Source organism: Danaus plexippus, chromosome 7 (assembly GCF_018135715.1).
Source record: "Danaus plexippus chromosome 7, MEX_DaPlex, whole genome shotgun sequence".
Taxonomy (NCBI): Eukaryota; Metazoa; Arthropoda; class Insecta; order Lepidoptera; family Nymphalidae; genus Danaus; species Danaus plexippus.
In genome coordinates, this window is record NC_083541.1 from 2,055,858 (window position 1) to 2,082,682 (window position 26,825).

The following is a 26,825-nucleotide window of genomic DNA, read 5'->3' on the forward strand; positions in this document are numbered from 1 at the left end:
GTAAGCAACGTATTTCTAAAATATTAATATGTCTTACAAAAATCGATATATAATAAACAGCGAACGCTTCAAGCGTAAAGGTGCAGCAAAACTTTGAAATTACTCTGACACAAGCTCAAAACTTTTAACGATCTCGATTGTGAAATGTCTGAGGAAATTCATAAATCATATAAATAAAATCACACGTTTCTTAAGTTATAAAACTGTCTAGCGTGTCTTACAAAATATTGAAATTGTATGAAGTTTATGTCTCTTAGACTGACACTAGTAAAACAAAACAGCCGGCTCAAAATGATGAGCTCGCAAGCTTCAACAAGTCATAGTGCACTTTACACTTACTTAATTAGCTCTAACTTAGACCGGCTCGTACTTAGAAAATAATTCATTTAGCTCCCGCTGTGTGCAGCTTAAGTGAGATATAATAGGAAATAAGCTATAAGAAATGATTTATGTGTCCATTATTATTTTATGTTAGTGCTGTTTCAGCCATATTGTTTATAGTATTTTGTTATATTAAATAACTTATTTTATATTGTATAAAATAATATTCCACTGGTAAAGAAAGATTTAAACGACGTATTTAAGATTTAAGGATACCAACAGAATTATAAACTCAGTAATCCCTTTTGATTTTTTTTTTATTTTTATTATCTATTCCGATAGATGGGTGGATGAATTTTTATTAGAATCTGTGTCTGTAATAGAGTGTAGATATATATGAAATATCAACAAACTCGAAAACATACATAAATATATATAATGTTCGAGGTAAATTTCTACGTCATGATCCATAAATAAATGAAATTAATTAATATGTCACAGCCAACACGTCACTGTCATGACAAACGGTCACAAACATTAATTATTAAGGTGTAATATATACGTACGGACAATGTACAATTATAAGTATATACGAGTATATGTTTGATAGAATACAACGCAAAACATATTTCTCACTGCCCAGTGACAGCTATCATGATATAGTAAGTAATATATTCGTTAAATAAAAATAATCTTTCTGTTTATGAACTGAAATCTGGGGAAAGTTTTATAAATTTTTCATTGTACTACACCTATGAAGTCAGTGATAACCCTTAGATGATAGAAGCTCTTGTATTTTAATTAAGTACTATATATTTACCTTCCGAAGCATTTCCTCGAGCGAGTCCATGTCTGCGGCAGAGGGAAGCCCGCCGGCGCTCCCGTTGTACCCGTTATTATTATTCGTCATAGGTGAGCCGCACACATTTGATCACTCATCCATATTTGAATATAGAATGTACTTGTTCACTCCCATTTTAATTTAGACTAGATTACAATTCACTGTATAGAAACCGCACTTTTTCTATGAATTTGAAATTCGTTGGAAATATTTAAGTAATTGAAGAAACATTATTCAAATCAATGCTATGAAATTTATTCATGTTTATTCGAGGCGTGAGCCTTAGTTTTTTTTGTTTAAATAATATAAGGACGGTTTATTGCATATAGAGTTATAGTCATTCATGCATCAGTAATGCAAAATGGATACAAAATGCGAAGTGTTGGAGGGTTAAGCTGAACAAACATTGATAAAGTCGATGTGACTTTGCATAAGTTAAATGGTAAAGCTATGTGGTGGTACCTGGCATAATACTCAGTATAGGTTGTAAGGATTTAAATACTTTATGATTTTACTTAAGTAACATTACTCTGAAGTCGATTTGAATTAATGTATGTATTAAAATATTTATATTACCAGTAACGTCTTCAGATTTTTTCTGCACTACATTAAGGCTTAGATGAGATTTATCTTGAATTATACTCTAAATTCATGACTTTAAAAGTATTTCGTTATATACAGTATTAACCTTCAGATAAACGAATTGGAAAAAACACACAAATAGGGTAAATTAAAAATACAATTTCGCATTTGTTCAGTGAAACATTATAACGTTTTAAAGCAGCCATTGTTCGTTGGGCGAGTTTAAAACTACTCGCTATGTATTGAGAATTTCAATTAAAATTTCAGCAAATAATTTAGTGACGTTCATTGATGAGGTTTTTATTTGATAATTGTTATTGGTGTTAATGAAACTAATATTTTGCGGATTACTACACGTATTTTTATTATTTTTAAAAACTGCATACTCGATTTCTAGTTTCGGTTATTTGCAGCAACCGTGATTACGGGCAGAAGAGATGAGAATGTCTGTCAGTTGGTCTATTAGTCGCCGGTCCGAAAATATTAGTTTCATTTAAATGAATACTCGAGAAAGTCTTAGATCTCATTATGTTATCAGTGTGTATCACGAAAGAATCATCTGTACCGAACGATCTTCAAACCCATAACACATTAATAAAATGTTTAACTAATCTGTATTTACAGAACAAAAATTATGTAGCTGTACAATCATTACAATGTTTAATTCCACTTTGCATTATTAAGAATATAACCAGACGGTTATAAAAAATAACAATTAAATACGTAATAGGAATTTTCACACAAAGCTAATTGCGAATGCAAATAAGCTGTTGCTTGTATAATAGCGCAGAAAGTTTGCAGTGGTTCTAGCATGGCTTGACACTGATTGGCTGGAGAGCTCCTTGTTTATTTAAATATTATTTAACATTTTAAGCCATTTCAGTTTTCTGGCTTAGGAATTCTCAAACAAAATTAAGTTTTAAAACCATGTGATATATATATTTAATAATTCCCTTGATATTGACGGCAATTAAAGGCATTGTTACAGTTAATTTTATATGCAATCTAGTTAAATGTTTATTTTAAAAAATATACATGAAAAAATGTCAACAAAACAGAGCTGTTCATTTCTCAGGCCTAGCGCCCGGCATCCCGCCAAGTGTCATTGACCGCACTACAATGGCGAGGTGAAATGTGCATACGACGTGTTTGTTTATTGTATATAATGTAAACTAAAATCTATATAATAACATGGTTAGTTTCAAATTTGTAAATATTTCAGAGAGTTAGCGAGTTAAAAGTAAATTCGTAAGTGACAGACAGCTGTGAGTTATTTGGGAAATTTTGAGTACCCTTCGCTTAAAGGGATTCCAGGTTTCCAAGATTAGCAATCTAGACTTGAGCTCAGTGATATTGTCTAAGTTTCTGTGAAGGACATAAAACGAAACGATCTCAAATTCAAATCTAAAGAAATTTAAAGTTCACTTAATATATAAACGAAATATAAAAAAATAGCACCTTCGATATTATTTTTGTTTTAAAGAAATATCTTAATTTTATATTGAAATAACATAGATTGAAATAACATTTCTATTAATATCCTAATGTTTACAAACTGTTATAGACAGTATAAGTTCCCTTTCAAAGCTAATTGCGACAACTGAGTACAATTTAACACCCACCGAACAGACCCACGCACATTCCCACTGTATTTGAATGTCACACTAAAAAGGAAACGTGTCGGATTATTATTCTGACCTAGTATTTGTACGCTTGATATGTTTTCCTAATGACATTGAAGTAACTGAGAAAACTAACTAACATATATATGTATTTGCGGTGCGTACTAACTACTATTATAGTCAGTTCATCTATTTTCATTAGAATATGCAATATTGGAATTAATAATAGTATAATGCATTCAAAGTTGCGGTTCATTGTAGTAAAATCGCGTAATAAACATTATATGTAACTTTTTGTTGCTTTAATTTCGCACTTACGAGAGACATTGCTTCAATCCTCAATATGTTATTACAAGGAGTAACTTAAAATAGAATATCCAACGTTTGTAAATTGTACTTATGATCGGACGGGGTCATGTTTTATTAAACACATTCATTTAAAGCCATCGTCTCACTTCCAACGAATGTCAAATGTTTGAAATGACGTGACGTTAATGTAACCTACTATCACAACGAATGGACAACAGTCACGTACAAGATTTGCTTTATTAAGGCTTTATTCAATAGTGTATCACTGCCTTTATAGATCACAGGATTTAGTTTTAGATTAATATTACAGTTACTGTTATTATAGATACAGCTTAATTTATACCAATTATTTCAATTCGTATAAAGTAATGAGATAATTTTTTTTAAATCATTACAAATTCCTGGATATAATTATATAATGTGAACGTTAATTATTTCTTTAATGCTATAGTTGTAATTAATTTGATGTAGTTACTGCCTTATACAGAATGAGACTATTGCATTCAAGGCGGTTTTGGGTCAAGGAACCCAACCACGCAGCATGCATAATCTATGCGTCAGAGCAGTTCGCCTTTCATTCATAAGCACCCACTATTGTGAATGGTTGATAGCTATACATTTATAGAAGCCTTGTTCTTATGTCTGCGTCCTACAATTCTGTCAAGCCACGTTCAATACGAATTGGCTATCGTGTCTAGGATTAAATGTTATGTTACAATAGAGATAATAATGTCAATAACAATGGACATTTTACATTCTATTTATTATGACGATTTTTGTGTTTATTATAATATAAAAGTATTTATATTAACAAATAAAATGAAAGAAATCTGTGGAGATAAATCTTTTAGAGACTTCTTTCTTGTCAGCGTCAATATAAAGATTGGATTAGTAAATGAAAATAAGGAATCTATATTTGTGTGTCATTTGAAAAATTATACGTGATACTTTGATGTTATCGAAGTATAATCTGATGAAAGACACATTAAAATGTATAATAAAGTTGAAAATTTATTCGTAACTCGTTAAAGTTTTAGCCGTATATCCATTTAATATTTAGAAGCAAACTTCAAGATGTAATGTACTTAAAAACCAGCGCAATAAATACTAAACAAACTCGAATGCAACTTAAAGTTCTCTGCATAGCAATTAATGTTAGCAGGTCTAAAGAGGTGAAGCTTCCCACCCCTTTTCACCTGCCTACCTACTTTAAAATTAGATATTCCTGTCGGTAAACGTAACTTAACACTTGCTTACTCCCCTAACTCATGTACATCGCTAAAATTTTAACAACTCACATTTATACATAATATTTTCAAAAGGAGCTTCTATCTCACGTCAGAAGTATCATTGAAATACAAACGAAAGATTCTAACTGACTTTTAATTCTGCTATTCATATTTAAAAATATGGTATAGGAGTCTTTGTTTGAAAGAACGACTAACTTTAAGACGAGCAGAACTAACAAAGAAGACTCAGTTCTTTGTCGAACGCCCGAGAACATTACAGACGGAATTATTTACATTTAATATACTGTATCATTGAAATTTTGTGTTAACCGCCATTTAGTCCTCAGCTAATGACATAAATACGATTCATTTTATACAATATAATGACTATAACGGAGACAGTACAAAAACAATCCCTAACATAAACAATCTTTGTACATTTTCGAATACTTGGTTTGGATCAAAATAAATTTGAAAATTGTAATACAAACGGAATTTAAATATAATGGCATCACCCAGCTCCGGCCAATCCAATCATATTAAGCTTCTTATACTAAGACAAAAGGCCCCTACAACAATGAGTCGCAATTTCGTGTAAGGCTCTCCGCAACTACAAAGACATACTCTGGAGACATCTACTTATGTACAGTGAATTTATTTGAAAGTTCCCTCCGATGCTTGATTTTCGCTTGTGTAACTACACTCAATAGCTTTGTCCGTACGTCCATTCGCGGTTTATTCTTTTCGATTACTTTACAAAGCTATATTTTTTTACACAAAATACCGTATTTTCCGTATTCGAAATTTATCAGGTTCCTCGGAAGGACTTTTAAATTTATATAAAATGAACGTAAAATTACTGTAATAGATCTGAATAAAGTTTATCGAGTTAGAAGTTGTGATAGGAACGATTTTCTCTCAGTCTTTTCTATCGTTACATTTAACATAGAAATAATTCACACTGAAGATTTATTATTGAAAATTGATATACTGTTTGTTACTTTTATTCTTCTAAGGAACATACATTTAAATGAATTAGATAAAATGAAAATATTGTTCCTATAATATTGATTTTATGTATTTCAATAAAACCTCTTTGGTGGACGATGTTCCGCAGTCAGGTTATAACAACAAAGGCTTCTGATTTTAATAATCAAGTACTTAACATACTTCACATGCCTGTTCTATGAAATATATACTATGAAGTTATTTCTTAATTAATATTGGTCACTATAAAATAACACTGTTTTTCTTATTAGAAGAGACATCAAACACTACTTGAAAAAACTTTTAATTAAATTCTATTAAAATTTATTATTCAATATAATAACGAGTACATAATTTAAAATCAATATATATGAGGATATTTTTTTAATTTGCAACACAGATTTCCATATGTACCTAATAAGGTATGTTTCATTAAGGCAACAGTTTGAGATACAGCCTCAGGCAGTCAAACTAGACTGGTATATGATCAAATAATACGATACATTTGGATACATTTTGTACTATTATACCTAGTTAGTTAGCATTAAATTGTTTCTATATGAATTGTTAATAATTGAATGCTTCCTAAACACATAAAATGCCTCGGTATCAATCAATTATTTTGTTTCTACTATTGTATTCAAGTTAATATAAGGATTTCTATGTAATACTATAATATTTTTGTCTCATATAGAATTATGATACAAAATTGTTTATCCTTTAAGCTGGCATTAGATCTAACCTTTATATCGGAAATAATATTTACAAGAAATGTTGATTCTCAATTTAGTTTTGATATTATTCATATAACTAAATTTTATATAATTAATGTACATTTATATGTCTTTATGTTAAAACCTGTACATAATTTATTGGTATAAATTAAACAGACATTAATATACTATAACATAATCAGAAAAAAATCCTGAATGATTCATATTGTGACATACTTCAATTAATTATTAGTACCGTATGAGATAAGTCGAAGGTAATGATCGAGATAATTGTTTTAAGTTATGCCTGAAAGCCTTTAATACTTTGGAGTTTTGTCATTGAACCTTCAGTACAATACACTCACATATGACTATTTTGAAATTCCATATGTGAATTTTTGTGTCATAGTGGAGTATAAAAACTAAACAGTTTCAGCCAACAGAGAGGTGTTAAAATTACGTGTAAACTATATGTACCAAAGTCAAAACTTAATCTAGGCACTCGCTCTATAACCGCAGGACGTTATAAACACACACGTCTACAAATATTCCTATCAACTCTAACACTCAAACCACACGCGTGTCAATAGATATTCGACGTCAGCCATCTTTATATTCGCATTAATTAAAATCAGGCTTTTAAGATATCGGCTGTCGTAAGGGTTACGAAATGGTGTAGCACATTGAACACGTCTACGCGGTCCGAGCCCGCGGAGGCAACTGAGCGTTACTATAGCACCCGACAGCTACGCCGTAGCTGTTCTACGTATGTTGTAAAACGCATTACAAACCATTTATGACGTCGGTGTAAATAAACAATATGTTTCATATTATATCATTGTACGTGTCAGGTAATATTATATTGTTTACTTTAAACGTTGGGGCTGTTAAGCTTTTAAATTTATATGCAACAGACGGATCACTGAAAACGATTTTTCATAGTTTTGTAACATTTATATCAAAGAAATTGTATTATACTGCAATTTTTTTCGTATGGTAACATTATATACATACTGCCTGTTTGCTTGTGGCCAATTAATTGGTAATATAATGTGATTACCATTAAATTATATATGTATTACATGGCAGGTGACTGAGTTCTATTAATCCGGATAATATACTAATGATGCTTAATAGTGATTACTAAACCATTCCAAGGCTTTCATCGCTCTTGCCACAAAACTTATTCCAAATCGGCGTCGACAATGCCAATTATAAATTATCCCCTTCATATAATATATGAGATACTCAAAAATATGAGTGATTTATATAAATTATACTGAGTATTTTATATTTATGCTAATTATTTTTTAAAATGACCACATATTCTTTGTAAATTATAATTTTGTTCATACAATGTCATCATTCTATAAGCCAAAAAGATAGTCAAGAGTCTACATAGGAAAAGGTTTTCTCACGATTTCTTCGACATTTTCTCAGTCGTATCGAAGTTTTAGATAGTTCATAAAACTTAAATTTGCAATATTGGAAAACCGTTAAAATAAGTCCGGAGTTTAAGTCTATCAAATGAGATTAGTTTTATCCCTTACTGAAGCTAGTATAATGGATTAAGTATATTTAAATATAAGGCTAACTTCACACACCTTTAATGTTATTTTTAGTCAAAGAAAAGAATTGTGAAGATACTTTTTTATTTGTCTCTTAAGGCTTTTAGTTTTCATTCGTTTATGGATTCTATAACTAAAATGTTATTTTTCTTTTGTTGTTTAATTAAGATTTGTATCTAAATCTAAAAAAAATCCATCAATGTAGGAAAATAAAGGTGTCCTAAATTTTCCCAATACAATAGACCCTTAACACTCCATATGGTTGTGAGCTATGAATTAATTCGATAATTCTTCATGACATTTATCAAGCAATGAAAAAATTACAAATCGATAACCTTTAGTTGTGTCCTATTAATATTGTGAATAGGAAAAATTAAGGGAAAGGACGGACGTATGAGAGTTTGTTGTTCTTTAACACAAAAACCACTTAACAGATTATGATTGAACTTTGTAGTAACGTAGCTTATACATTGGAATAAGACAAAGGCTATAATTTATCCCGGAATTCTGTGTAGTGCCCGTGGGATACCGACATAGTATTTGTATTATGTGTCAAGTCCCGGGACACAGAGTGTTTTAATTTTAACACTATATACATATTTCTAGAGCCGAACACAACTAAAATGGGATAATGTAGGCAAATATAGACGCTTTATACATTTTTCTCTGAGCCACGCACTAATGTGAGTAATGTAAGTGTTTATACATGTAATATGTAAAAATAATTCCTTAAAACTGATATAAAAATATTAATCTAAAACATATGAACATGAATTCAATACGACATCATAATTTTATTAGCATCTGGAATTGCTCTTACGTGTCGCCAGCGCCGTATTAATAGGTGAAGTTTCCGTTTTGAAATTTCAATATACGTCGACAGCGCACATTACCTCAAAGGACAAAGCTCTAGAATTCAACACTACATTAGAATACCAATTGCATTGTTCGTTCCATTATTGCGTTACCTCAATCCTATCTCACTTATATTAGAAACTTAAGCTTGTAACTGACAATGGTATAAAACTAATATAGATTGGTTTGGATAAAATTTGTTATCAAGCGGCTGCAGCGCTGTGATAATAAGAGGTTTTTTCTGTTCTATAATTACTGAAATGGAAGCGCTTAAAGAGAATATCATGTTAGCGGAATCTCAAATAATATTTAGTAGTTTCATTTAAAACAGTAAACATTAGTACAGATATCTTTGTTGTTAATATAATATTCTCAAATTTAATATCTTTCTTCAATGTGAGACTTTTTATTAGTTTTGTTATTGATTTATGTTCAAACCTTTAACTCTTTATGTGTAAGCGTCATTAAGAATTCCGATAAGTGTTCAGTGCATTTTCAGAAAAAAGGTCCTGAAATAAATGATATACACGAAAATGTTGAACGAAATCGCAAAAAACATCTAGTTACGTTTTTATTTAAGGGAAACTTGAAGTATTCAAATTTAGATCTAATATATATTTTCAAGTAGCTATATTACAGTTAATCTCGAACACGCAATACTTATACTTATTTTCCCTCATTACAACTTATTTTTGCTCGCTGAGGAAAGATCAAAGAAAGTAACTAGTAATGATGTTGATTTAGTATATTCAAAGCTCTTCAACGAGTTCAGAGTGTTTTTACAAGAATAATAATATAGTCTAAGAGCCATATGCGATATAATATACATAAATTATATAATTGTCTCATAGACTATCCGATGCTTTTTGCTTTTACACAAAAAAATCCATACACTTATATTTGTTGCGCAGCGGAGTATTATCTGTTCAACCATTATGATTCTTATGTTTGTAACATAGAGGTCAAATTTCTATGAATTTATATCAAATAACATCAGTTGCTCTTACCACCAGTATGTTTCATACAATGATGTAAAATAAGGGTATTAATTAAATTAATGGACTCTGTACTGGGAACCGCGGCAGCTGCGTTTCATACAAACATACTCTGCAAAATTATTCGATATTTGACACCGCAAAACCATGTAACATATCGTAGTACTGTAACTTAATGTTGCATCTATTGAATTGTATCTATTAAACATGCTTATTTAATCACGAAATTATTGATAACTAAGGTTACCTATTTAGAAATTTGCAATGTTGTATGTCTGTTTTATAATGAAATTTACATAAACTTAATAAACATTCACACGATATAAATACGTATGTAAATATCTTTAAACAAGCTTAATGTCAGTGTTGTGTTTAAAATTACTTAAACATCGTGGCCCAAGGCGCTATTATTCAATAGAAGACGTTACAATCTCGACTCGAAGGACAATAAGATTTAATTTCAACTTTACCACCCGCAGACAGAGTTGAAAATCAATAAGCAATATTGTTCTGTTCATCAACAAAGGCGTTGAACGTATTAGATGTCCCTTATAAACTTGTGGTTAATATTTCCTGGAAGACGAATAAGTAACTTAGAATAGAAACAAGAAAATTTTCTATGAACAGATGGAAGGTAAATTTATAAAAGGATATTAAATTTAATAGATGCCTCTCTCGCATTTTCAGATATTATGCTTCAATAAAAAGTTAATATTTAGTGATGCAAAAATAATGAGTGATTTTTTATGATAAAATAAAAAAGCTTTTTAAAGTTCAGCATAACAGATAATTTATTTAAGATCCGTTTCTATTTTTTATTACTTTATAGTAAATTAGTTTTTTTATTAATTCTTTATATGATGGTAAAATAGTAGTATAGTATTTTGATGACTAGCAAACTGTATACTCTGGTAAGATCTTTAAGCAAAATTTGAAAAAATTAACCAAAGATCAAAATGTCAACAATATATTAAAACAGAAAGATTTTTAAACTATGACTTCATTCGCACTGGAACCGTAGAATATTTTGAAAATGTCAACGTTTTTATTTGTTGGACGAATTATAATCTAGAGTATTGTGTGAAGAAAACTCGGAGATTGTCCAAGCGAATAAAGGCGTTTGTTTGATTATTATTCATAATAATAATTTTAAAGGAGACTCTAGTTATAATACAGAAGGTTAGATGCTCATTATCGGAAATAACAGTCAATCGTACCAATAACCACTTTTTGTTACTTACGTGAATAAAAAAAAATCGTAAGAGAAATGTATAATTATAATAAAAATTTCTAGATAGAACTGTTTTCTTACGAGAATATACTGTTCAGTGTTATCTTGTTTTGAGATACGAATATTAATAAAACCGAGTCCTTTATAACAGTCATACAATTTTAAAAAAAGACTAATTTAAAAAAATATAGTGTCAGTTAGCATTTGTTTATATAAATTTTAAAAGTCTAAAGATATTGAAAGATCGGTTTTGACTCTGATAATGTATAGTATTCAATAACATATTAAAAAAATAAATCTGTGTAGAATGACCACATATAATGTGATAAATTAATGTAATGCTTGTTCGTAAAGTATGTGATTAGGATAATGAGAGGAAGATTCTATCAAAACTAATTAAGATTCTGTTTGACTATAAAACACACAAACTTCCAAATATACTTTATATAACGGGAAATATTCCCGGTAAGGTTCAATACGTTCCTAAGCAACGGCACGCTCGATTGACTTTTAAAATTCACCCTTCATAATAAGGTAATATTTAGACAATATATATTAATATTGTTGTTTAATTATAATTAAATTATAAGTAAGTCTACATTATATATAGAAAGTGATAATAAATTGAGAACATACAACTTCGTCCGCTATTAAGTTTGAGTATCATTCTAAAAGTCAGAGCCTTTGTTAATTGGTCTCTTACACCTTCGAGCTGATGTAAAGAGAACATATTGCGATCGTGCTCCAGAATCCGCTGCGTCAAACGAGAGCCATGATCTGGGTTTAAATTTAAAACGGCCGTTCAACGTTACGGTTATTGTTAAGTCAAGGGTCATATGTTACTTGTGCTTCAGCCAGTAACTTTCGTGAGGCCAGACGTATTAAATGAGCTCAGATCTTGAAGTATCAGCGTATTTAAAACTTCCTTGAGTTTATAGTTGATAATACCGACGTTAATACTTCCATATACATATTATTAACTAGCCGGTACCCGCTACTCGGTCCGAGGTATTTGATAGATTAAAGAAGTTTTATTAATGCAAATATATATCACTTAAAAAGTATTATAGAAATCTTGGTTGTATGAAGTAAAAGGACTTTTTAGGCAACACCTATAAGGAGTAAGAATTAAAATCTTTCTATTAGATATAGAACTAGCGCTGAGAGGATTTAAGCACAACAGTAGGCGTCTTCTATATAATTTACATATTATATAGGCATTTTAAAAAGTGTAAAAATATATTATTATTATTATTAGACTCCACGTAATAATTTTATACACTTTTTTTTATTACGTAGTTTGTGATCCTGACAGAGTGTGATAGAATTCACTTATTAATTAGCGTAGCTATAATACTGGTGAATTAAATACAAATAGCACTTTTTTTTGTAATATAGAGAATGCATATAATTAATTTCAATGTTTTTTAATGTAAAACAATATATTGCTTTATTCTTAATTTGTCATCAACTGCTGATAAAAAGGTGGACGGTATTGGATATAGAATTGAAGTGTCATTATTTAATAGTGGAAATTTGGTAATACTATAATATTTAAAACTGGTCGTTTACTGGTGTGAAATAGACATGAGTTTTTTTTTTATTAAAATAACAAACTAAAATAGTTATATTTTGCATAAAATATGCTAACTTATATTTTGCATAAAATATGGAAATAAATGTTATTTTTCAAGAAAGTTATCCTAGACATATTTAAAAAAATGATCATAGCAGAGCGTGGTTTCGATCCACGGACCTCTGGGTTATGGGCCCAGCACGCTTCCACTGCGCCACTCTGCTCTGATAATACATGATGAAATTACGTATTATATTTTACTGTTGTAAAGAAAAAGTCTTAACTACTGTATTACGAGAAATTTTTACCAATCCTTAAAATAAAAATATTTATTTTCTTTAACCTTCGTTGCATGACTCATGTTAACATCGTTCCAGTTTGTTACCATCACATATCTCTAGGAACATGCACGTAATACATTAATATAACCAAAATTAAAGTGTCCGTCCAATTTCCTGGGTAGAACAGGTGTCTGCCATGGATAATGGTGTGGAGATTTATCTCCTATTACACGAAATTTTCATGTATGTTTTCGGCTAATGTTGCGAGAAACAATTCACAATATGGTCGATAATTGCTGTATGGGGGCCGTGTGAATGATCCCTGATTTGCACATGCAATATATTTTCCGTTTAACGTATTTGTATTTTACAACATACAATTCAAAGATAGACATGATAGTATAATTATTACCCTTAAAATAAAACTTCACCCTTATCAGAACTAAAATTTCATACATACGTCATAAATAACAACAAAATTACGCGTCATATGCAACTGTTCAAAACACCATAGCTATCAATAGCGCTTCATTTCGTTTGTCATTTACAATCACAGTCCATAAATGAAATCTGTCCATTTAACTTTGAACTCTCGCTAATCTTTCGCAGCCTCCCTTTCAACCGCTTACTAATAGTTGGGAGGCGGATAGGAGCTCTTACAAAGCTTGCTGAAATCAACCATCTGAATGAGAGCTCTAATGAAAATATACTTCGTTCCTAGTAAAACGAGCCCGGGAGGTCACGTTGCAGTGGTCGCATCGGTCAGTGGTTCGGAAACTCATGATAATGTTACTGAATTATAAATCACATTCAGATGACTCTCTTCATAATTATTTTCTAGAACTAACTAATGTAAATCCATTGGTATGTTTGAGATACAAAAAGACTAAATACGCTTGAATGTTCCAAGGGGAATTTCGTGCAGCATGCAACGCTGGAGATCATTTAGTGCAAGCGATTCTCGCTCTAGTGGTTAAATGGGATTGTTTTTAAATGCTTACGAGCTTTTTTTAGCTACATCGTCTTATCTTGCTGGATATAAGGTTTCTTTGAAACGGCCATTACACGAAATACTATGCAAAAGGCCACAGTTTTAATTTAAAACTTAATTAAAATCTGCATTCCTGCATACTGGCTTAGAATAATAGTTTTGTGAGGCTCTGTAATAGGTAGGTTTTCCGTTTTATCTAGAAGTTCTGTGTATCTTCAATACAAAATTTCACAAGATTAATATATATAGATATTGTATTAAATAAAGTTATCAATTTCAATCATAGGGCTGTAATTATAGGTTATTCATAAATATACAGGCAAATTTTCCAGATTTGGTTATAATATATTAAATTGGATGTATGTATATCATTTACATAGATTGAATCCAAACAAAGAGCACCCAAGCTTATCACCTATTACTCACTTGAATGGCTTAGGCTACTATATTATAGATGATTTACTGAATAAATGAACATACGAAATATTACTTTAATTTAATTCTTCAGTTTAGAAGCCAATACATTGAAAGAATATTATTAACTTAACCTTTCAGTCTTCATTTTATATCTTACATTGAAATGTTTGGAAAAAATGTTGTAAATATGTCTCAATAGGTACAGACGAGCAAAAAATTTTGTAGAGAAAGAAGTACTTGACTTTCCTATGTCACAACTTCTGGACATTAGAGATTAGAGATAAGTTTCATATTAATCATCTTCTCTCAGTCCATGTTACGGAGGTACGAGGTGTTTTTATTGACGAGTGTCATAAGTACATTTTTTGTAATACGACCTTCTTGGTGTCATGTCTGTTTACTGATAAAAACTTGTGCTATATTTTTTGGTACTATATCCATTGGTACACTGAAGTCGCTAAAACAATATGCGCCCTATCATTGGTATAATGAACACTATTTGTGTTTCACAATAAATATAGAATCTGAGAGAGAATTAACCGGATTAGCATACTCATTGTTTACAGACGTGTCCGGACTTGTCCGATACTGTCTTGTGCACAAACAGCCACGTTCAACTGGACTCGAACTGGTATTGACAATATATCTATAGATTTTACATAGCAAGGACAGTTCTTAATTTACAGTATATGGTATAAAGTTGTACTATTTACTGTAAATAATTTTGTATTATACATTTTCTTTATTATTTTGACAAGTCATTAGGCTTACATATATAAGTATATATTAGGATAACTAACATATTTACGATTACATTTGGAAGAGCACGATCTGGGGAGTTTTGTGTGTAGAAAGGTAGAGTAGACTAGTTTTTGCACAGTGCACAGTTTGTGTAGTCGGTACACATTCTGGCAAATACTCAAGGCGCTTTTTTGTTTGTGGGTAAATACATTACAGTTACCCACCCGTTAGAGACTTTCGAATTATGTGGGGCTACCCCGGCAGTGTACATAAGTGTTTCCACTAAAATACCAAGCAATCCTTCCTCCACAGTCAGGACATGCATGAGAAATCCAAAGAATAACGTAGAGCCTTTTTCGGTTATGTTAAAGATAGGCAGCCGCAGCAGAGTAGATTAAGCTGAACACATCCCGATTTTCCAGGAAAGGAGATGCGATTAGATATAAGTTTCTTCAGCATATTAACAGAGTGTAAATGATTCATATTATATTCGCTTCTCATCGTGTTTCGATATGACCGGTGCTAGTAACCGATTTGCAGTGATCTGAACGACTAACGTGGCCAGTGATTTTCCACAGACAACTCCCAAAAAAAAATTCTCTATAAATAGTTATGAATTAAAGGGCCAGAGCGCAGTAAATTGGTTTTCTAGTGATTCATACGCGTTCACAAATAAATTACTATTCATACGAATTTATAAACAAATACAAATAAACAAAAGTTACCTCTAACGATGCATCTTCTTTCACAAATTCTATTAATAAAAGAGTAATTGAAATAAGTACGTGTGCTTAAACTCGAGCGTGGATATAAATTTGATCGTCTTTTTCCCAACATACATTATTAATTCTAACAACACAGCCCTCAGGTGCGCTCTAAGCCCAATATCCATCACATACCCTTTACTATAATCCAAAAGTTTACTTTGATGCCTTTAGTAAACCGCGCTCTCCGTCAAATTGCAGTAGCGATTTTTAAGGCGTAGGCACTAACCATTATGACGTCAGTATCATTTTAAGTGCCATCTATTACAAGTCGCCTCTCTAATGGAAGTGTCGTGTTACCTTCTCTGTTATCATCTCCTTTTCGTTTACATTAGATCCGATATGGTTTTGTATTTTTAATGAGTTTTACACAGAAATATATCTTTCAAGTGGATTCTAAGTATGTATTTTCAATTCGGTTGCATACTATGCATATTATAGCACATTTTTTTTTGACGGAACAATTTCTATACTTGTATTAAACTAAAAAAATATGGTAAATTTTGTACAAAATAAAATTTTCGCACTCAATTCAGTGCTGTCCTAAAACGGAAGGCATGTTTTTTTTCGGAATCACAATTTTTTAGTGAAGCTTGTTTGACTATGAATTATTCTTTCGATTTCAGTGAATGTTATCACCTATCACACTTACTGCATTTGGAAGACTGAATTATGGCTCACGTGGGTCGTACGGAATACAAAGGGCATGTTCTGGTTTACGTGGTTTCATTGAGTGGACACGAACAAAAGACCACTGCAATGAAAATGATCGATCATTATGAACAAATACATGTACTGAGCGATCTGATTTGGAAGATGTTATTTAGTACATTAAGTTACTTATTAATATTATATAATGATCTCACAATAGCTTCCTCCGCATCGAATAAAGAACATTGAAGATGCCTATTTACTTTTAATGCCAGAACGAATTCAATATCAATTTATTCTTTACAATAATTTAAAAATATTTTAACAGCTCTGGTATATATCTAGTGTCATTGAAAATATAAAACAATCAGAATTAATAATACAAATAAATCGCTCTGCTTTTAAATAGTTAAATCTATATAGCAATTTAAATTAAATTTCATTTCGTGGCATATTCGTTCTGCTTAATATGAAAGTAATCAAACATTCGTTATGGCCGCTGTGATAAATAAAACCGTCTGGTATCTCGGCTCCTGCAGTGTTTGCACAAATGTTTTTGCGTGTCCCTAACGATGCGATATTCTGTTCATTCCAAATTGCAGCCTTATCGTCTGTCACGATCAAATACTGTGATTTAGTTTTGCTTATGTATTTTACCAGGAACCAATTTTAAGAAGCTTTTTTAATTTATGATTAAATAATAAATAAGTGGGGCAGTATAGAGGTTCCAAATGCTTATAATAATGTTAAGTTGCATATTCACACAATGTATGTATGGATGTTTGTTGTTCTTTCTCGCGTAAGGTACTATATATATGGGACACAATTTATAAAGAAATACAACTGTTGGAAAATACACATCAAAACTTAATCTTAAAGTCACAAACATATCTTAAAGTCCATGCGGACGAAGTCGCGAGCAAATACTTGTAGAAAATATGATAATATAATTTGAAAATATTTCCAGTCTTAGATTGTCTCAGGAAAGCATTCAACAATTTCGTTTTAAGCATTAAAATATAGATTTGAATTGCTCAAGTTGACAATAACTCTCATTTCCCAAATTTTAATGCTCCCATAGACTAACTTTAAGACGATTCCACATATTTCCCCTCACAAAAGCTTTGATGAATATTACCGCAAAACGGTAACGAAGTGAACAAATATTGTACGATGAAAGTTAGGTACTTTCATTTAAACGGCTTTAGTCTCTATCTAGCAAACACAGATATAGGCTTTATCATCTAATAAATACGGTTGCTTTTGCTGTAGTAAAATAGAGTTATATTATACATAAATGGACTATCGAGGAAGCATGGGTGGGTAGATTTCAATTGATAGTATAGTTTGTGGTTTGGAACGTACAGGATTCTATGTTTTAGTACCATAAGCGTATATAATTCTCTCACTTATTGTTCCCAGTGCTTTGTTAGATATCGTTTGTGGTGAGCGAAATCAACACCTGTATTCGAAATAGATGTTTTGCCAGCATTGTCTCTACTTTTTTTTATATAATTCAAATGTATTATCTCTTAACATTATAGGACTATGATCGCTCAATAGCGTATTCATAAATAAATAATTAAAAAAAAAACTGAATATTAAATAATTATTAAAATTAAAATTTTCAATGCAGACTCATTTATAGCCAACGCAATATAATGTTTGAATCAAAGGGAGAACTAAAATAATGTTTGCTTTGGTTTGAAATTTTTATTAGGCAATGATAATTATAGAGACGTGCTCTGTTTGTTTGTCATTTAAATATAAAAAAAGACTACAAGTTTTAAGCGAAAATGATAAGTGAAGCGAGTTGACTTGATACAAAGGTCAATATAAATGTGTTTGAATAACTCTTCACGCGTTACCTTTAAATGTATGTGGATGGAAGTAAATATGTACAGATTAGAATACATGTTAACAACGTTCAAGTAAGGTATGTAGACAAGTAAAGACACCTGCTTCAGATATATTATTATCGCTACAACCCGACTGTTTGTTCAGCTCCCAAATATATTAAATACAAGTTGACGTATTTTTATGTGTAAAATATTTCATCTCAAATAACCAGTTCTGAAAATACAATAATTGGATATAATTTTCTCTGATATCATTCATTATTAAATACAACCACATATCCATTATAAAAATGTATGTCAACAAAAAGTTTGGAATGGACAAAATTTACGTAATTTAATTCAATTCGCAAAACCATAAAGCTATGCGGATTTATCTGGTATATAGAATTTAATTTTCAACACGTCCGCGACACCCCGATCCGCAATCAATCATATCGGGATCAATGAAAGTCTATTTAAAGTATTAAAAACCCATTAAGGGAAGTTCAATATAACTCTCAAACAGCATTGTGCGCCCTACACGTCTCAAGGATAAACCTTTTCCCACAACAGACCCTTGAAGAGAACTAACGATCTCCGTTTAAAAATATTGAAAATTTATTCCAAGTACGAGGTTCTTTGATGGTTAGTTATGATACAGTTTCGCTGACAATCCACCAGTATATGTTGATCTCTTTTCTTCGCAACGAAGTCTACCATTTTCTTAGTAAAATACAACGTAATAGATGGAAGGCAGTTCTTAATATTTTGGGGGATTCCACGCCAAATAAAAGCTGGGAAATATGTGTTGCGCGAGTAATTTTTTTTTCTGTATTATAAACAAGAGTTTTGTTAAAGTTACACGTGTTCCTGTATATGCTGACATAATGTCGGAGGGAAATATCGTAAGCGAAATCTTGATTCATGTTTATAGCCGGTGCCTACGGAATTTGTAACATTCAAGAAGCGGTTGAACTTTTTGCGCTGCCACGATTTAAATTTAAAACTAGCAGCGCTATAAAGTTTAAGCAATATTAATAAATAATGTCGGTACGAGCACGCTACACAGAGGTACGCGATGCTTGAAGCCATAAAAAATATGTAAAATACGTAGCTTGCTGTGCATTAAAATTATAAAATTATAAAATCTACAATACCCTAATTCCGGCGATGTTTTCGACTTTGACTGAAATGTTTACTGAGATAACGCAGCTGTCAAGAATTCCATAAAGAGGAGTATGATTCTGGTAGTCGTTTTGTTTGGTAAAGATTGAAAATTCGCCATTCCAACTTGTGAATGAATTCTATAGGCTGTGATTTATGGAAAATTTTCCGCCGTCTCTCCCTTGACCGCTGCGACATATTTTTCGCATTACTCCGATATTGTGAAGAAAACAAGCCATAGTGCATTCAATGTAATATATGTACGTCCTATATACAAATCTTACAGCGTTTTCAATTTGTTTCGTCAACTTTTTAATGACGTCATATATCCAATTCTATTTTGAGTTCAATGCTGATAATGTACTTATATTCGAATATTACGATTTTAAAATTTAATAATAAAAAACATTCTAATTTAATTTTAAAAAGTGTTTAAATACTTAATAACTGAATTTATGTAATTTCAGCGACAAAGTCACAGCCCTTTTCCGAAATGCCTCCTGTCACGGTAATAATTAAATTTGTGACGTTTCGCCTCTAGGCTTTAGCGAAATTACAAAAGTTTTATAAATTTGAACATCAGAGAAATTTTTATTTCCAAGAAACAGGGTTATTGTCCAAGTAAATTTAATAACTGACCGTTTCACAGTGCTATTTATTAACATTACATTTCTCGATGAATATAACAAAAACTTTGATATAATCACAGAATATAACGTTATTTTTAATACAAAAATATATTAGCTGTGAAACGAAACGGCATATTTTATTATGTTACCAACAAAAGAACATCCAGATTCAAAAGAGTGACGGAAATGTAAAAGTTAAATAACTAGTGATAAGTAAAATATTTTTTGTTTAAGCAACAAATAAGTTATCAGACAACAAGTTCATAAGCAACAAATCGCTTTTGTTAATATTTAGTTTTATTTACTTAACCTGTCCCAAGTTCAGAGGGACTAAGTTATAACAAGCAACTGCTACTATCACTGAGGACACAAAGTTGGTAATGAGATATCTTTACACTTGACTCTGTCCCTACAAACACTACACCTACCATTAGTTTATTTTATCAAACTAAACACAGTTTTTAGTTTTGCCTTCATAATTTTTCTCACAGTATTAACGTACATAAATAAAATTGTACCGTTCGTTTTTAACGTTAACCTAGTTTTTTTTTTGGTTTTTTGAATCCTGATTATTTCTAGTATTAATTCAAATTGTTTTCTTTTTGTATTTATAATAAATATTTATTAATTTATAGCCATTATTACTCCTACAAAGGATTATTCCTCGCTCACTATTTTTTACACTAAGAAAAAGTAATTAATTAACCCCGATTAATTGGATGCTCTGACGCATTAGCGAACGGGGTTAACGACTTACCCCATTGTTGAGTTTACTTCAAATCTTAAATTAAAACTGCCCCGTATAGACCCATTAATGTTTTAGACAACTGCGAAGTCACCAAAGTTATTTCATTTGCTTTCTGTGACTAAGTTTAAGTTGCTAGAGGCAGTTTAATACCTAAACATTAATATAATTTCATATGATTTAGACCTATATGATTTTTATACTAAATACAAAATTATAATAAATATATTAAAAAATAATTCATATTGAATATTATAGTATAATCAAATTTTAAACAGGATATAGTTTTGTTGAGTTAAATAACTCGGTTGCGAGCCATCACGTTCTGGCGCAGCAAATAATATTGCGGTCCGAATATTAAATGACTATGCCCAATAAATTATGAGTATATTAGTATTTTAATTAACCAAACGAATATTATTACCATAATTTTAATTTATACAAAGTTTATTATCAGGATATGTTTAATAATATCCGCATTCATTAATTTTAATAAATCCAAGCTATAATATAATACTTAATATATTAAATATAATAATTTTGATATTGCGTCATAAGATAACGTACGCACAGACCGAAGTTTGTAGAGCCGTTGCCCGGAGCGAAACTAAGATAAATCACTTTCTGTTTTCATCTCGCTAGTGTCAAAACAAAACCTCGGAGAACTGGTAAGCTGTATCCGAGTACTAGGGCTGAGGCAATTTTGATATCAAAATTAGATTTGATGTTTCGCGGATGTATCAAAACTCAATTTATTCATACAGATGTGATGAAGTCGCTAAGGAGTGTATCAAATTTGTAATGAAATTTAGAGCTGAGATATGAGAATAAGTTAAATTTGAATTTGACTGGAAGCTTATTTCTCATAAACATTAATTTAATAATTCTTTAACTTTATATAATAGAAGTGAAATTGGTTAAAATTTATATGGAATTATTTAGGTAATAGGGTCAAGCAGAGAAAAGGCAACATTAGTTACTGTCTGCCCTCTAAAATATTGATATTAAGGCTATGATAAATGATGTTACAAGTTGTACTATCAGACAGTCGACAACGTGTGCCATCAATATATTTTTTACTTAGTATTTTTTTTTATTACAATAATTTTTTTGGTTTTGGGCACCAGTTTATACTATAACGTCCTTAACTTAGATTTTTTCTGAAATCATTTAAAGTGGTTGGAAATAATCTTTTTGCTTTTAAACAGAATATCTAACATTTCTAAAAACCTAATATAACCTCCGTGTAGAAATTTATTTAATATAAAAATAAGCAAAATTAGTCAGATATTGAACAAGTGTAGTTTTTTTAAATTAGATATATGAACATTTTAACATTTTATATGTTAAAATTATGCAAGTACCCTACTTAATTTTATGTGAACTCTTTGACGCAAGTCGGGAATGTTGGGAAGTTCGCTTAGATTTCATATTTAACTTTGAGTTGGGTTCGCAGGCCAGTGACTGTTGATGTTTAGACTTCGTTAGAGTTATTCCCTTAATAAATACCTGCAAGAGTTTTATTTGTTAGAACAGGAGAGGTTAACTTGTTACTGTGAAACATTTTACTTCATAACGATTATTTTTAAAGTTAAACTACACTCAAATCATTTGACAAATTTCATACATATCATATATGAAAACGATGAAACTTTAGTATTTATAATATTACTGGAATTTAGGCGTTATACCGTAAAGGCCTCGTATCAGACAGTAAATATGCAAAACCCGAAGGATTAGACCATTAAAACTTTGTACTGAGAGGCAAATGTCGACTGGTTAATTTGTTTATATAAATACAATGTTCTACAAAATTCTGAACTTCATTTGTTTTAACAAAGTAATTATTATGCAAACATTACTCACATACAAACAAGGTTCTAATGTTCAATAACTATTAATATTTTCATTAAGAACTCTTACACACACATCGCGTAAAAAACTTTGAAAGTCTTAGTGTAAAATGATTTAATAGAGATCAAAATAGGTTTGTCAGCTTTTACGTGATAAACTAATACAGAACATGCTCAAACATATAAGATTTATATATTTAAAAAATAATAACTCACTTAAATAAAATCCGTATGAGTTACAATACTTTGAGTCAAGTATGTGAACATCTGTTCATTTTTCTATATCATCAAAGTAGATAAAAAAGAGATCTGATTTTATAACTATTAATAATATAGTAAACTTTAATTAATAACTTTTCCATATATAAAGCAATCCATCTTGTACTACGAATTAAATGTTACTAAATTATCAGTAGTAGACCATGTAATTCCTAGCATTTCAGACTTCTAACAGCATCTTACGTAAAATATCTTGAGGTGTCGCTTCTGAGAGGCCACTTGCGTACTGTGCGTGATGACTGACTCGTTTGCATCATGCATAAAGCGGTCAAGAACAGATTCTTGAAGCGTGCTTAAGATTTCTTCTTCTTTCTTAACAAGTGGATGATGCGAATATTCCCTTCCTATATTTGTTCTTAAAACATCAAATAAAATTCCAGTTAAAAAGGATTAAAAAAGTTGTCAACGAGGACAGGATTCAAACTTGTAACTTTCAGGATGTTTCGTCCCAGAAAAGCTGCTATTTGAGCTGTCATGTCTTTACTGGAGTCGGAGAATTCAGTATTCTTTATATTTTATCGTCATATTAATGTTTGATCCAGCCTCTCGGGTTCGAATACTTCTTGTGCGTATAAATATGTCATAATAATAGTATTCATTTAAAATTTCAAGTTATTTACTTTAAAAATATTATTTTAAAAGCACAATAAACTCTCGTGGTCTTCAATTTGGCACTGGTATTATTCAAACTTAACTTGAACTCAATATGTTTTTAATTCAATAGCTGTAAAATTCACAGGTAGTTCGAATATTTTTACTATTTAAAATACCTCTGAAATGCAAAACATTATCGTATGAGATACAAATAATAGTGCAGAATGCAATTTCCTCGACCATTGAATATATTACCGCATACACTTAGAAAATAATCGAGTGTTTTCAAAAATTTGAATTTCTACGATCCCACACGGCCACACGGCTCGTGGAGGCAATAAATGTATATAATTGAGACGTTTATGTTTGTCTGATCGTTTCCAACTCTCTGAATATGGTTCTGTTTATTTTATACTAACATTTTAATATCATGTTTGCCAAATATTATTAAAGTTTGTTGTTTTTGTTGCGCGTTTGAAAAGTATAATCACGCTTATATGGGACTAATTTAATCCAAATATAATTGTCAATGCATAAACATAATTGAAAATCCGGTCCGTAAACGCATTAGCTTTTTGTTATAACCAATCAGCACGCTCTGAATTTGCAGCCAAAGCGAAACACAGACAGATTCTAGGATTTTTATATATTAATTAAAAGCTTTGAAAGTGATGAATTTAAGACGATTTATTATTTATTAGTTCCTTAGCAATGTATGTTAATATATTTACGACAAACAAGTTTTATTTATCTTGTTATGTATCCATACCTATATAGATGAAGTCAAGTAAAACTTGAAACATTATTTTCAACTGATATCTTCAAGTAATTGAGCTTAAATATCATATACAATCTCAAAGTGGCGAACAATTCATTGCTAGCTTCGTTACGTTACTCTAAATCTGTTGTAGATGTCCATTCAAGATATTAGTTATTTTAATGCACTTCTACAATGCGGGTAAGGAATGAAATGGGTCTCCAAGGAAAACATGTAAAATAAAATCCAAAATAGAATATTTTATTTTTTCTTTCTTATAATATTTTAATATAGTAATATTGGTTTCAAATGGAAGTAGTACTGGGAATAGGAAAGAGATTTAAAAATATATACATTTTAAAGACGATATTCATATCTTTGTACACATGGAAAGAAACGAAGAATGATACCAATTATATTATTTTTAGGTCGTCCAGTATACAAAATGCAGGGTAATATAGTTTACCAAGCCCCGGTATACTTAGGGTCAAAGCTCGTCGCTGTTAGTCAAACATACAGCCTTAAGTAGGCTAAAATTATTAATACTTCTTGGTTTCTTATTCTTCAAATAAGTTTCTTACAAAAATGCGATGAACTTACCGAGAAACCTGTCAAGCTATAAGAAAAGAATTAACAATAAACTAAAAAAAACAGATACTTCGAAACTATCACTACCTACATATGACGTCATAGCATAATTTATATGATATAAAGCTTGTTGCGGGATTTACTTGGGCGTAGTAAAAAATAAATTATATTACGTAATGTGATTGATTTTAACCATTAAAATTTTCAAACAAGGTAAATCTGAGTCCTTAAAACTCACGACAAGCTCTTACATCAAATCATTAACGTAATGGCGTTATATGTCGATGGTTATATCTTTTTTGTTTCAGCTTTCAGTTTTAAAGCTTGTTTTATAAATAGGTTTTTTATCTTTAATTTATTTTATATAATTCATATCGTCTTTGGATGGAGATTTCTTTTTCTAAAAGTATATCTTTATTGATTCCGAATTCTTAAACGAGATAGTTCTAATCAATACTTTCAATTAATAATTCAATGTTTTTAAAGTAACTTGGGTATTATAAGTCTCTGTGTTTATATTTTAGCATCTTCTAGGCAAAAGCATTCATTAAGGTTGGAGAGTGCTGGGATAATTAAAAACTGTGCGAGAAAGTGTATCTGCGGGCTATGAAAAGGTAACTTAAAATTGAAGGCATATTTTCATATAATTTCCATTATGTTATATTATAAATAATAAGCATATATTTATAAGATAATAACGTCTTGTTATTTATTGAAAACGTGATCAAAATTTGTAATTACTTCCGACGTCAAAACAGTTGTCGAATAGTTGTTAATATTACATTTTACCGAAAGCAAAACATATCAGGTTCCTGTTAAAGATATAAATAATTAAGAAAGTTCATTATAAACAGGTTTCGTGAGATGTCATGAGATTATAATCTATGTTATAACTTATAACATTAATCAAAGCTAATTAGTATGAATATTTGGTTGAAAAAAAAAATAACACGCATATGATAGTGTTCATACAGATTTTATGAATTCGTAAAGCATTTGTTTCAGCCTTTTCTATTAAATCGTAACAACAAAAGTCGATAATAATAAAATTGTTCTTTAATCATTTAAGAAATAACCTAACATTTGTTCAATTTTATATATTTATTTAAGTTGAATTGTATAACGTTATTTTTTTTACATCTAACCTAAAACCAACAGCCTATTCACATTATTGTTTATATGTATGTGAACCATAAAATATCTTATCGTATTTCAAAATAATCACAAGGTTTTTTGCAATGTTACACAGCTATTGAATTTAGGAAAATTAATTGTAAGCTAAAATAGTATTTACATAAACTATTCTACACAACGAATTGCGAAAGAGCCTGATTTATACGACTTGTGCCAAGCAAAATCTATTAACGTTCTGTATAAGTAAAAATGCCCAAGTTCTGTCAGACGACATTTTTATGCCTAGATTTTCTATTTGTTAAATAATTTACTGACTGTTTGTAGCCCGCGTCGCGTTGCATGCAGCACGCCATTCGAATTTGAACTAAGTTCCAACTAAATTGTAAAACGGGATTAATTATGTCATATTAAATAATTTCATTTTTCATGTTTCCTACTTTTAAACATTATAATACGACCCATTACCATTTAACTACAGGTTCAATTTACAATTGATTAAACTTAAATATCAAGGTTAAATTTTAATGTCGATTAACTGTCACGATTAATATTAAAGATATCTCGTCTTTT

At 30.4% G+C, this 26,825-nt stretch overlaps 1 protein-coding gene and 1 non-coding gene across 8 annotated transcripts in view; both read right to left on the bottom strand.

Moving 5' to 3' along the window:
• The window catches only part of LOC116770994 (uncharacterized protein CG43867), a 165,057-nt gene that overhangs the window by 64,079 nt on the left and 74,153 nt on the right, over positions 1 to 26,825 (bottom strand). The window contains exons 1-2 of one of the 7 annotated variants that reach the window (XM_061520870.1): positions 7,082 to 7,299; positions 1,142 to 1,345 (exon numbers count right to left, since the gene is read on the bottom strand). The exons of the other annotated variants lie outside the window; for them this stretch is intronic. Of the exons in view, the coding sequence (XP_061376854.1) occupies positions 1,142 to 1,231 (90 nt within the window). The 5' untranslated portion in view covers positions 1,232 to 1,345; positions 7,082 to 7,299. Of the gene's footprint in view, positions 1 to 1,141; positions 1,346 to 7,081; positions 7,300 to 26,825 lie in introns of those variants that run through there. 7 annotated transcript variants of the gene reach the window in all.
• Trnam-cau (transfer RNA methionine (anticodon CAU)) lies at positions 12,982 to 13,053 on the bottom strand. Its single transcript has one exon. It is a non-coding gene; the product is annotated as a tRNA-Met (tRNA).